Here is a 12,951-nt window from a genome sequence, read left to right on the forward strand (position 1 = left end):
GGAGTCCAGAATGAAGTCTGCATAGTGGAGTGGACTTGGGGGGAGAGATTGCATAACAATGAAAGAGCTTTTCTTTTACTTTTCAAGAAGAGTAAATTGTGGGAGAGGAGGTGGACGGGGAGAAAAGTGCAACAAAGAATGAATGGAAACCCTAAGTCTCTGTAAACTTTCATTAAAATTAATTAACAAAATGGGAAAAATGGTATCTCACTCATGTACACTGGTTGTTTTTTCATTCCCTTCCTCCACCCATCAAACTCTTCAACCTCATGATTTTCCCCTTTCACCTCCCCTTCTCTCTTTGTATAGCCATATCTCACTGGTTATCCTTCTATTTTTACAATAATGGTCTTATACAGTATTTGTTCTATGTTCAGCTTTTTGAGAAAACACCAAACTGTCTTCCAGGGTAGTTGTATCATTTTACAAACCCACTAGCAGTGCATGAGAATGCCAATCTCTCAACATCCTCTCCAAATTTTATTGTTTCTTCCCTACTAAACTTTGCCACTTCTACTTGTATATCTTTGTGGCTTTGATTTGGATCTCTTATTGTCAGTGGTTTTGAGCATCTCTTCAAGTGTGTATTGGCCACTCAAAATGTCTTCCTTTGTGAAAAGACTTTTCATGCTCTTTTGCCCATTTTGTTATTGAGCTATCAGTGTTTTTTATTGTTTTATTTAAATTTATTATTAATTTCAGTAAAAATTTACAGAGATTTTGGATTTCCATTCATTCATTGCTGCACTTTTCTCCCCTCCCAACCCTCCCCTCTAGTACACTACCCTCTTCGAAAAGGAAAAGAAAAATTCTTTCATTCTTTTACAATCCTTCTCCCCAGGTCCACTCCACCAAGTAACCTTCACTCTAGACTCCTGTCATTACAAAAATACCTAATCACATAGCCCTTTTAAACAGTTTTCTCCCTCATCTGTTTCAGTGCAGTATACATTACTGAACCCATCTTTCTCAGTCTCCCCCCAACCCCAATGTCAGTCCTGTTTTACAACAGTGGCACCATGCAGTATTTGTCCTTTTGTGACTGAGATACTTCACACAGCATAATGTCCTCCAGGGTCACCCATTTTGAATAATAGTGCATGAGTTCCTTGTTTTTCAGTGCTGCATAGTATTCCATTGTGTGAATATACCACAGCTTCTCTAGCCATTCGTTTGTTGACGGGCACCTGGGTTGTTTCCAGCTCCTTGCTATTGTGAAGCCACAATAAACATGGGTGTGCATATATCTGCTTGGATGTCAGTTATGGTCTCTTATGGGTGTATTCCCAGTAGTGGAATTGCTGGGTCAAATGGTATCTCTATTTGTAACTTTTTGAGAAAGCGCCATACCATGTTCCACAGTGGTTGCACCGTTTTACACTCCCACCAACAGTGAATAAGGGTTCCAGTTTCTCCACAACCTCGCCAGCATTTGTTGCTTGCTGTTCTGTTAAATTTTGCTATTCTGACTGGGGTGAGATGATATCTCATAGTTGTTTTGATTTGCATCTCTCTTAGAGCTAGGGATTTTGAACACTTCTTCATATGCTTGTTAGCCATATGAATGTCTTCTTTGGTGAAGTTCTGTTTTTGGTTTTGTGGTGGGTTTTTTTACTTTTGTTTGTTTTTCTAGGTCCTGTAGGATTCTGTAAATTTCGTTTGAAACCGTTCTATTGAAAAAAGTTTTTGATGCGCACAGGGAATTACTTTTTAGAAAGTCCCATTCTTCAGTTTTGTTCTCTTCTGGCTGTGAATTTCTGGCTCTATTTGCAAGCCTATTTATACCATAGACTAGAGGTTCTAGGTTTGGTCCCACTTTGTCTCTTATGATCCCTGTGGTTTTACTCCTAGGTCTCTGATCCACCTTGAGTTAATATTTGTGTATAGTGTAAGATGTGAATCCTGCTTCAGTTTTCTATAGGTCTGTGTCCAGTTTTGTGAGCACCATTTGTTGAAGAGGTTATTCTGCCATTCTGCTAAGTTGATCTACTAGGGCTAATAGTTTTTTTGGTTGAGTCTTTGGGGTTTTCTGTGTACACTATCACATCATCTGCAAATAGCAACTGTTCTAATACTTCTTTGCCAATGTAGATGCTTATTTCCTTCTCTCATCTCATTGCCCAAGCAAGTACTTCCTGATATTGAATAGAGTAGTGAGAGTGGACATCCTTGCCTGCTTTCTTTTCCCAAGAGGAAATCCATTGAGAATGATGTTGGCTCTTTGTTTTGTGTATATGTCTTTCACTATGTTGAGGAAATTCCCTTCTATTCCTATTTTATTTGATTTTTTTCTGGAAGGGGTGTTGGATTTTGTTGCAGGCCTTTTTTTGCATCAATTGATGGAAATAAGTGGTTATTTGCTTTGTCAATGGGAGCAATTATATTGTTTTTCTTTTTTATATTTAGATATTATACCTTTTAAAATTAATTTTAATGAAAGTTTACAGAGACTTTGGATTACCACTCATTCATTGTTGCACTTTTCTCCCTGCTCCCCCCAACGCCTAATCACTCTTCTTTTGGTATTGGGATTTTCTCAAATGATTCTGGAATGGTTCCTTTTTAAACAAATTCTATTTTCAAAATAATTTAAGTAGAATTTGTGATACATCTTCTTTAAATGTTTGATAGAATTCAGCAAGGAAGCTATGTGGGTCAGTACTTTCTTGGGAGGAGTGAGAGTCTTTTTATGACTTGCTCAATTTCTTCTTTGGTGATGGGTCTGTTCAAGTGTGCTACATCTGTCTGTGTCAGTCTGGGTAAGGTGTGAGTTTCTGGCAATTTGTCCATTTCCTCTAGGTTTAAAAATTTTTCCATACTATCTCATTGCTATTGTTGTCATATTGTTATTGTTGAGTCGCTTGCAACTCATAGCAACCCTATGTACACAGCTCTGAACCTTGCTCTGTCTAAACCCTGCTCTATCCTGTGCCAATCTCACTGTCTCTGACACACCTATCCCCATTACCCCAGTGACGGAATCAATCCATCTCATCGAGGCTCTTCCTCTCTTGCTCCGTCTCTCCACCTTCCCGAGCATGATATCCCTCTCCAAGGACTGGTCCCTTCTTGCACCATGTCCAAAGTATGTCAGACAAAGCTTCAGAATCCTTGCCTCCCAGCAGCAGCCTGGCTTCACCCTCTCCAGGATGAACTTGTTTGTTCTCCTAGCAGTCCATGGTATATTCAGCACTCTTCTCCAGCAGCAAAGCTCAAAGGCACCAACTCTCCTTCTATCGTATCCTACATTTAAAAAAAAGGCCAGGTTGTATCATTGCCGTTTTGCTGTTTCATTTACTCTTTTTCTGGTTACTCTAGTCCATCCACTTTCTTTTGCTGTCTCTCTGTAAAGGACTTCCGTTGATATTTGTTTTACAGTTGGTCTTATTTTCACAAATTCCTTAAGTTCTTGATTTTCTGCAAATGACCTCATTTCTCCTTCAAATATGATGGACAGATTTGCTACGTACAGGCTCCTTGGCTGACACTTGTTTTCTTTCAGCCTTCTATACATACCATCTCATTGTCTTCTTGCTCACATGGTTTCTGCTGAGAAATCACAGCTTAACCTAATTGGTTCTCCTTTGTAGGTGACTTTTTGTTTATTCTCACTCTACTTTCAGTATTCTTTTTAATTTTTTTTCTTTTAGTATTTTATCTTTATCTTTGAATTTGGAGAATTTGACTATGTCTTGACTAATGTTGTTCTTTTGGAGTCTAATCTGTTTGGCATTCACTTTTTTTCTTGAATGTGGATTTCCTCTTTTTCATGATGCTGGGAATGTTTCTTCTAGTACTTCTACAATTTTCTTTTCCTCTTCCCCTTCTGTTCTAGAATTCCAGTCACACACATGCTCCTGTGTTTGACATTATCCTACAGGATTCTAATGTTTTCTTCATTTTCCTCACATCTTCTTGTTGTTCTTTCTTCTAGTAACTCCCATTGAGGTTTTTGTTTTCAAGCTCACTGACTCTCTGTTCCATTTCTCCTACTCTGCTTTTTTGTCCATAAAGCTTGTTGGGGAATTCTGTCATTTCAGGCTTGATATTCTGGGTTGCATTTTCATGCTTTTCTGTTATTTCTAGCACTGTGCTGGTTGTTCCTTGTCTTATGATGATTTTTTTAAACCCTCATGGCTCTTTCTTTATGGTTTCAATTCTTTTTTCCATCATTTGTAACTTCTTCATTAGCTGCTTATGTAACTCCACATTGATACATTTCTTCTTCCTCCCTTTCCCTTCTCCCAGGGATGGCCTGTGGGTGGGGTTAAACAACTATTCCTGCCTAAGAAAACAAAGACTCAGGGAAGTACCAATTTTGCAGCAGTGCAGTTCTCAATTCTGGCTACCTTCTAATGTCCAAGCATATCTACTTCGTTTCTTCGTGAGCTCTAAGGTATTCATTGGGTTTGCAATCTGATCTGCTTTTTTAAGAGAAATGTTTTTCCTAATGTTTGAAGCTGCCTATTGCTTTCTTGACATTTTGTGAAGTTCTTCTTGGTATGCATGAAGCATACCATGTAAGTTGTTGACAAATCCTTTTCTTTATGATATTTTTCGTGAGTTGTAGACTTAAATTGTTGCCTCCAATTGAGTTTCCCAGTGACAATATTCCGTGCTGGTCATCTATGGGCAGATCTGTTCCCTGTTTGCTGTGACAAGCTTCTCTAATTGCCCTTTGAGAGCCAGGGATCTGGGGCCTTTGTGTAGCTATGATGGGCCCACTTCTCTGTCCTGTCCTGCAGTAGATGGGGTGCAGGTTTCTTTCAGGTGTAGGCAAAGTTGCAGGAGTGCTGCCTGGGATATAATGCTCAGGGAAATGACTCAGGAAAGTTACAAGGTCCCCAAAGTGCAGGCCCCAAGTCTCAGTAGCTGCCAACAACCATGTACCCTTCCCTTCTCCCAGGGTTGGCCTAGGGTTGGGGTTAAGCAGCTATTCCTGCCCCAGAAAACAAAGACTCAGGGACGTGCCAATTTTGCAGCAATGCAGTTCTCAATGCTGGTTCCTCTCTAATGTCCAGGCATCTCTACCTCTCCTCTTCAGAAGCTGCTGGTTGGAAGGGCACCTTCCCATCCTAGAAGACTACAATGCTCTCTTGTGACTGCCTTGTACTAAGAATATAATCAAGTGGATGTTTTCTCATTGAGAAGAGAACATGCAGCTGGTACCGAGCATGAAGCAAGCCAAGCCCCTGGGCAGCCTCTGCCAAGTCCTACACCAGTCCAGCACTCCATGGAGTGTGATGTTTTGAGGAGTGTTCAGATCAGTGGACACCTACGACCTGTGTTTTCATGTTATTGAAAATGTCTTCTGAAGACAAAAAAGTAAGAAACCCTAAACAACCTAAGGTCACAGGGATTTCCCCGTTTTCTTGTTGTTTTATAGCTGTAGACTTTACATTTAAGTCTGTGATCTTTTCTAATTATTGTAGAAAAAGTCTCTTTATCCAAATACCTAGAATACAGTTATCTGCTTTCTAGTTCCTTGCTTCTTTGTATCGCAGCACCTAAGGCCAGTTAAGCCAGTCAGACCTCAGCTGTGCTCAGACAAAGCTCTTAAACTCTATCAATAAGCGGCTCTGCACTTGGCCATAAGCCTCAGCTCAAAGGCACTCAGCTCTTGCCCTCCGTGGGTCAGTTCCTACGTTGTCTTTTGGTTCTTCTGCTGCTATTCCTCTGTCACTGTTTCTGGCTGGCTGTGCCATCTCTGATACTACAGCTCTCTGCAGTTCTTCCAAGTCCTCCCTAGAACTTCCTTTGACACTCATGATTCCACAAAAAGTTTCTTCACTGTTACCATGCCTCATTAAGTTGGAACAGACTCATAGCTGACCCTCTAGTGGGTTTTAAGATGCTATAAATCACACCATTCCTTATAAATTACCTAATTCCAATATCACTTTCACATCTTAGGTGTCTTTCATACTAACATCTCTATTTATACAAATTTTTAGTTATCTAATGCTGGTATCTTTCTTTCATAGACCAGCTGTGAACTCAAACCAATCTTTGGATTGGCAGCGCAATTCCTTACCCACTAGACCATGAGAGCCCCTTACTCAACAGAGTGTGGAAACTATAGAACAATATCATTGATTGCACATGCAAGCAAGATTCTACTGAAGATTATCCAAAAACGACTGGAACAGCACATCAGCGGAGAACTGTCAGAAGTCCAGGCTGGGTTTAGAAGGAGTTGTGGTACTAGGGATATTGTAGCTGATGTTAGATGGATCTTAGCTGAAAGCAGGGAATACCAGAAGAATGTCAATCTGTGCTTCATTGATTATGAAAAGGAGTTTGGCTGCGTGAATCATAACAAACTGTGGCTGACTCTGAGAAGAATGGGAATCCCAGAACACTTGATCGTGCTAATGAGAAATCTATCCTTGGACCAAGAGGCAGTGGTCAGAACAGAGCAGGAAAACACTGCATGGTTCAAAACTGGGAAAGGTGCATGCCAGGGATGTGTCCTGTATCCATACCTTTTCAAACTGTATGCATAACAGATTGTCCGAGAGGCTGGGCTCTATGAGGAGAAGTGTGGTGTCAGGGTTGGTGGAAGATCTATTAACAATCTGCGTTATGCAGATGACACAACCCTGCTTGCTGAAACTGCGGAGGACCTGAAATGCTTGCTTCAGAGGGTCAAGGACTGCAGCCTTCAGTATGGATTGAGGCTCAGTGTCAAGAAGACAAAGATTCTCACCACTGGACCAATTGGCAGCATCAGGATGGATGGTGAAGAGATTGAGATTGTTAACAACTTTAGTCTGCTTGGCTCCTCGGTCAACACTCTTGACACCAGCAGCCAGGAAATTAAAAGACGTATGGCGATGGGAAAGTCTGCTGTTAGGGACCTCTCCAGGGTACTGAAGAACAATGGTGTCACTCTCGAGACTAAGGTGCGCCTGATACAGACTGTGGTCTTTGTAATCACTTGTTACGCATCAGAGAGTTGGACAATGACTAGGGAGGATAGAAGGAGAATTGATGCCTTCAACTTGTGGTGCTGGAGAAGAGTATTGAATGTACCATGGACTGCCAAGAAGACAGATTCATCCTGGAGAGGGTTAAACCAGGCTGCTCTTTGGAGACAAGGATTCTGAGTCTCCGTCTAACATACTTTGGACATGTTGTAAGGAGGGACCGGTCCTTCGAGAGGGACATTATGCTTGGGAGGGTGGAGGGACGGCGCAAGAGGGGAAGGCCCTTTATGAGGTGGATTGATTCAGTGACTGGGGTAATCGGGATGGGTGTGTCAGAGACAGTGCAGTTGGCACAGGACAGAGCAGGGTTTAGGGCTGTTGTACATAGGGTCGCTATGAGTCGCAAGTGACTCAACAGCACATAACAACAACAGCAATGCTGGTATAACGGAAATACCAGACTTGATGACTGTAAACAGGCATTTAATTATTCTCAGTTGAGCAGGCTGCAAGTTTGAATTCAGGGTGCTATCTCTAAGAGAAGGCTTTGTCTGTCATTGTGGGAGAAGGTCCTGGTTTCTTTTCAAAGCTCTGGGTCCACTGTCCCTTCAAATTCCCCATGTCTGGCATGAACCTTCTCCTGCATCTAGGTGGTTCTCAGCATAGAGACTCTGGATTAAAAATAGTCTGCACTCCCAGGTCTTCTTTCTTGATAGCAGTCAAGTCTCTCCTTCTTGGTTCACTTCTCTCTCTATCTTTTGTAAGAAATTAAAAAATCAGGCCACACACACACACACACACACACAGCAGGCCACAACCTCGGAAATGTGTTTGTACATGAGATCAGAGTTGGGAATGTTGCATCCCATGCTGATCCACTTACAAGTGACTGACTCATAAACCAGATCACGTCATGAGGGATGATTGCATCACTACACGGCTGATTATCACAGCACAGCCAAGTTGACAAATTTGGGGGTTGAGGGCGTCCCAGTTCAATCCATAACAGCAACCACTACAGCTTTTTCTTGCCTCACATCGTCTGTGTGGACACTCAGCTTGAGGGTCCAACTCTGCATTTTCAGCAAAGATAGGGAGAGATAATGGGCTTTAGTGTAAGGTAGCAGGAGACGAGGCATCCAGAGATTCCTGGGCTTTGAGAAAAGGAGCCAAAGCATCAGATCTCACAGAGAGTCCAGACCTAACACAGACCTCAGACCTTAGTGCATCTCTGCTCATGGGCTCTATAAACCCACGTCTGATGGAAACTAGAACTATCCGTGTGGTCCTGAGAGCCAGGATGTAGCTGCCTGCTGAGGGGCTCAGGGCTCCATCCCCGCAATGAGTTTATAACCCTCTTGTCCATGCCTCAGTCCTGTCTGCAAGGGAGGATGAGTATCTCTGCACCCCAATATACTCAGATAGATTGAGATCACAGTACCTGCATGCATGGCCTGGCTGGATCTAAGGATTTACAACAACCCCATAGCATGGCCTCCCAGACAGCCCAGAGGACAAATAGATACTCTTTAGCCTGACAGCCCTATCCAGCCCCTGGGGAGAGCAAGTCTTGGGCACCAGCTTGTTCCAGGGCCCCTTGCTCCTTTCTCCTCCTTTAAGTACAATACCCTCACCCACGGCTGCTCCTCAGGACAACATAGGACCTGCGCAGCCACGACCCTAGCTCACCTGTAGGGTTTCAAGGGCCTGGGAGAGAACAGGGGTTACTGGGCCCTTCCGCGTGTCAACCAAGACGACCAACCCCAGGTCTTGCACCTCTTTCCTGCAGAGGGAGACAGACATCCATGAATAATCTTTCAAATCCTCTACAGGACAAGCATAAATAGTAACTGATAAGGCTCCTGTTGCCTGAGACTAGGGCTCCATCTCTAAACATGAACAGCAACTACCGAAGCATTTCTGCCACGGCTGGGGTCTCCACCTCTAAGTAGGGGCAGTGGCCACTGAGGCTTCTGCCTGATGCAAAGGGTGCCCTGAGTTTCCCAGGTCAATTCATGTTTTAGTTAGAGATAGTGATTACTATTCATGTGTAGCCACCTAGCCTTCAACAGCAACACTCCCCAAGTTTTAGGGCTGGAGGTAATGGGGTGTGGCTGTGATCACAGATGTGTACCCACCACCAAAGAAGCCAAGACCCCAAAAGTCTCAATTGTTTTGTCTCTCTGCTTTTAGTATAAGCATGGGCATTAGTTCTGATGAGGGGACCACTCAGCATCATCAGAGCTGACCCAAGATTGCAAAATATTGTCGGAAAACAAACAACACCTTCCCCAAAACTCTTTCAAAACTTGTGTCTCAATTGAAATGGTCAGATTTAATTTTAAATTTAATAGGACAAAAATAATAGGCTGTGGTGACCAGATACACCAATTTTAAGAGGATGCAGGGGTGGGGCATTAATCATAGGGTTACACAATTTGACGGGGTGTGTGTGAAGGATATAGGATAGATCCAGTGTGAAAATCTAAAAAAACCCCTAGTATTAAGAAGATAGAATGAAAAAAATAATTTTCTTTGGAAACATCTTTGTTTTAGCTTCTGTGACTAATTAACATTCTATTTACAGAGTATTTCTAGATGCCAGTTTTAGTGTGGACTTGTGTACCATGAACCAGTCTGTCGAGCTGCAGACTTGCTGGTGGCCCCTGCCTCCTGCTTGATGGGGCAGATGTCCCTATGTACCAGCCTATAAGGAATCAGCCTGAGAGTGGCTTTTAAAGAATATATAAAAAAACAGGTGTCTCTTAGGGGAGACCAATGGACTGAGAAATAGGACTATTTCTAGAAAGGAAAGTTGACTCTTGAATATTAGGTCCTCAGTAGAGACAACAGAGACAGCTGGGAAGCTGGGGCCAGAGGTTGTCATCCCTCACCTCCCTGGATGCCCACATCTCATCAGGTCTTTGCTCCAGGTCTTTCTCTGTATGCCAAGTGTGCCATGTAGCAGCCAAGGGAGTTCTGCACTAAGGCCTGGAGCACAAGTTCCCACCTCCGGAGGCTGACGTCCACTCTGGGTCCACTGTGGGATCAGGTGAGGATGGCGTGATGCACCCTGAACCATACCTGTTCTTCCCTGACTGCCTACTTCTGGCGGTACCCCTTCACCTCTGACATCACATCAGTCATTGTGTCTATGTCTTGGGGTCTGGTTCCAGGAACTGAGTAAGACAGTTTCCTCCAAACATGAGGAGCAGCTGTGTAGAGGAGTGAGGTGCCGTGGAGGCCAGCTGTGTCTCACAGCACTGTCAGTGATCAGCACATTCCCTCCTATCCACTAGCAGGTTTGTTGAAAGGAGGGACAGAGAAAGAGCAGCCTATCTCTCCTTGAGGCCACTCAAGAAGACGCTTATTACTGTGTTCTCACTGGTGCCTCTCAGCCTGAGCCCTGGGACAAACCTGCTTTTCTCCATGGGTTTCCATCTTCCGTGGCCAGTTAAGATGGCCAACTAACCTCCTTAAGCGTGTCCTTTCCTCACCTGAGACATTGTGCCAATCTGCTTTCCACATTCTGCGTCTCCTTGCTCCAATATCGTCTTCCTTCCACTCTACATCACAGTCAGCATCTCCTAGATTGCCCACTCTCAGTTGATATCCAGTGCAGAATGTGACTTTGCTCCTGGACTTCGTGAGTTCTATGCTTGCCTAGAAAGTCCTCTTCCTGTATCCTTCAACAAACACCATGATTCTGTCTGTGACCCAGTTCCTCAGTGACTGTGGCTCTTCACCCAGCATTGTGGACTTGCTTAATGCTGGAAGTATAAGGATTTGGATCCCATTTTGCAGGTACTGGCAGGTACCATATTCCATTCTCCGTTATATACTTCATTAAGTGCTGGATAGAGTGATGAATGAATGAATGGAGATCATTAGATAAGTGGATGGAGATAAGGTAGTAGATGGACTGAGGACATATTATTGGATCGAAGATGGATTGATGAATAATGGAGGGAGAACGAGAGAGTAGATATATGGATGAAAGACAGATGATTGGATGGATGGCAGGGAGATAATTGGATGGAAGATTAATGAGTATAGAATAGATAACTATATAGAGAATTGATGGGTAGATGGATTGGTGAAGAAAGAGGAATTGATGGATAGATGATGGGGGACAGGAAGGTGAATGATGGAATAAGGATAGATGGTGGGTGGATTGGTGTGGTTGTTAGGTGCTGCCGAGTCAACTACAATTCATAGTGGTAGTCTGAATAACAAATCCTTTCTTGTCATGTGCCATTCTCATCATCTCTGACATAATTGAGCTCATTGCTGCAATCATTATGTCAGCCCGTCACAGTGAGGATCTTCCTCCCTGTGACTGACCTTCTACTTTTCCGAGGATGATGTCTCTTTCTAAGGAGTAGCATCTCTTAACAATATGTCCCAAGTATGTGAGTCAGCATCTCACCATCCTTGCCATTAAGGAGCACTCTGACTGAACTTTCTCCAAGACTCCAAGACTGTTCTTTTGCAGTCCATGGATGGTCAGTGCTCTTCTCTAACACTACCACCCAAAGGCATCAATTCTTCTGTCATCTTCGTAATTTTCTAGCTCTCAGATGCATAGAAAGTGACTGAAAAGCCTGATTCAGGTGACATCATTGCTTAATACTGGGAGAGGTCCCTAACTGCATACTTTCCCCATGCAATACACCTTTTGGTTTCTTGACTGCTGTTCCTAAGGGTATTGGTTGTGGATACAAGTAAGATGAAATTGTTGACAATTCCAATCTTTTCTCTCTCTTTCATTATGCTACCCCATTAGTACCAGCAATCAGTAAATCAGGAGATGTATTGTACTGGGAAAATCTGCAATCAGGGATCTCTCCACATTTTTGAGGAATAATGATATCAATTTGAGGACTAAAGTGTTTCTGATTCAGATTATGGTCTTTCTAATCAGTGGCTATGCATCTGAAAGCTGAACAGTGAATAAGTGCCTATCAGTCCAGTGGTGAGAATTTTTGTCTCCTTGATGTTGAGATATAATCCATATTGGAAGGTTGTAGTCCTTAATTTTCTGCAGCAAGTGTTTCAGGTCCTCTTCAATTTCAGCAAGCAGTGTTGTGTTATCTACATAGTGCAGGTTGTTAATGAGTCTCCCTCCAATCCTGATGCCAAATTCTTCTTTGTAGTGTCCAGCTTCTTGAATGATTTGGTCAGCATACAAATCAAACCGGTATTGAGAAATGCTACAGCCCTGTCACACATTTTTCTTGATTTTTAAAACAGGACGTGTTCTGGGAATTAGTGAGATGAGCTGGTGGATGGATGGCAGCTAGATAATCTGACAGAAAGTGAATAGCTGGAGAATAGATGAATGAATGCAGAATTGATGAGTGAAGTATGGAGGATGGGTGCATGGATGGAAGGATGGATAGAGGATAGTTGGCTGGTGGATGAATGGATGGATGTGTGGAAGATTAGTGAACAGGTAGATGTTTGAATAGAGGGTGGATGAATAGATGACAGATGGCTGGTAGATGGAGGATAGAGAAATAGAGGATGGCCAGGTGGACAGATGGTTGGAAGGATGAGTGGAGGATGGATGGATAGATGAGAACGCACAAGTGAACATACATATGAATAGAGAACCGTGGAGGGTAGATGGATTGGGATGGATGATGGGTAGAGAATGAGTGGATAAATGGATAGTGCTTGGATGTCTGCACTGGGTCAGACGCAGGTGGCTGATTCTGAGACTCCATATGTGCTGATATTTAGACTTTGATGGTAGTCTATTTTCAAGGCAAGCAGGGCTCCTCATAACATACGTGCCACAATACTGATGCTCTTCACCGGGTGGAGAATGGCCGGGCCCTGACCGCCTGGCACACCCCCTGCCTGATTCCCACAGCTGAGGACAGTCTTCACCGAGTGGAGAATGGCTGGGCCCTGACCGCCTGGCACACCTCCACCTGATGACAGTCTTCATTGGGTGGAGAATGGCCGGGCCCTGACCGCCTGGCACACCCCTGCCTGATTCCCACAGCTGAGGACA

At 43.4% G+C, this 12,951-nt stretch overlaps 1 protein-coding gene across 1 annotated transcript in view; it reads right to left on the reverse strand.

The window, feature by feature from the left end:
- PLEKHG4B (pleckstrin homology domain containing, family G (with RhoGef domain) member 4B) overlaps positions 1 to 12,951 on the reverse strand; it is a 111,403-nt gene that overhangs the window by 61,549 nt on the left and 36,903 nt on the right. The window contains 1 exon segment of the mRNA XM_006900176.1: positions 8,619 to 8,712. Within this exon segment, the coding sequence (XP_006900238.1) occupies positions 8,619 to 8,712 (94 nt within the window).

The sequence above is a fragment of the Elephantulus edwardii genome, unplaced genomic scaffold, assembly GCF_000299155.1.
Source record: "Elephantulus edwardii isolate Elephantulus edwardi_28Jun2011 unplaced genomic scaffold, EleEdw1.0 scaffold00274, whole genome shotgun sequence".
NCBI classification, from domain to species: domain Eukaryota; kingdom Metazoa; phylum Chordata; class Mammalia; order Macroscelidea; family Macroscelididae; genus Elephantulus; species Elephantulus edwardii.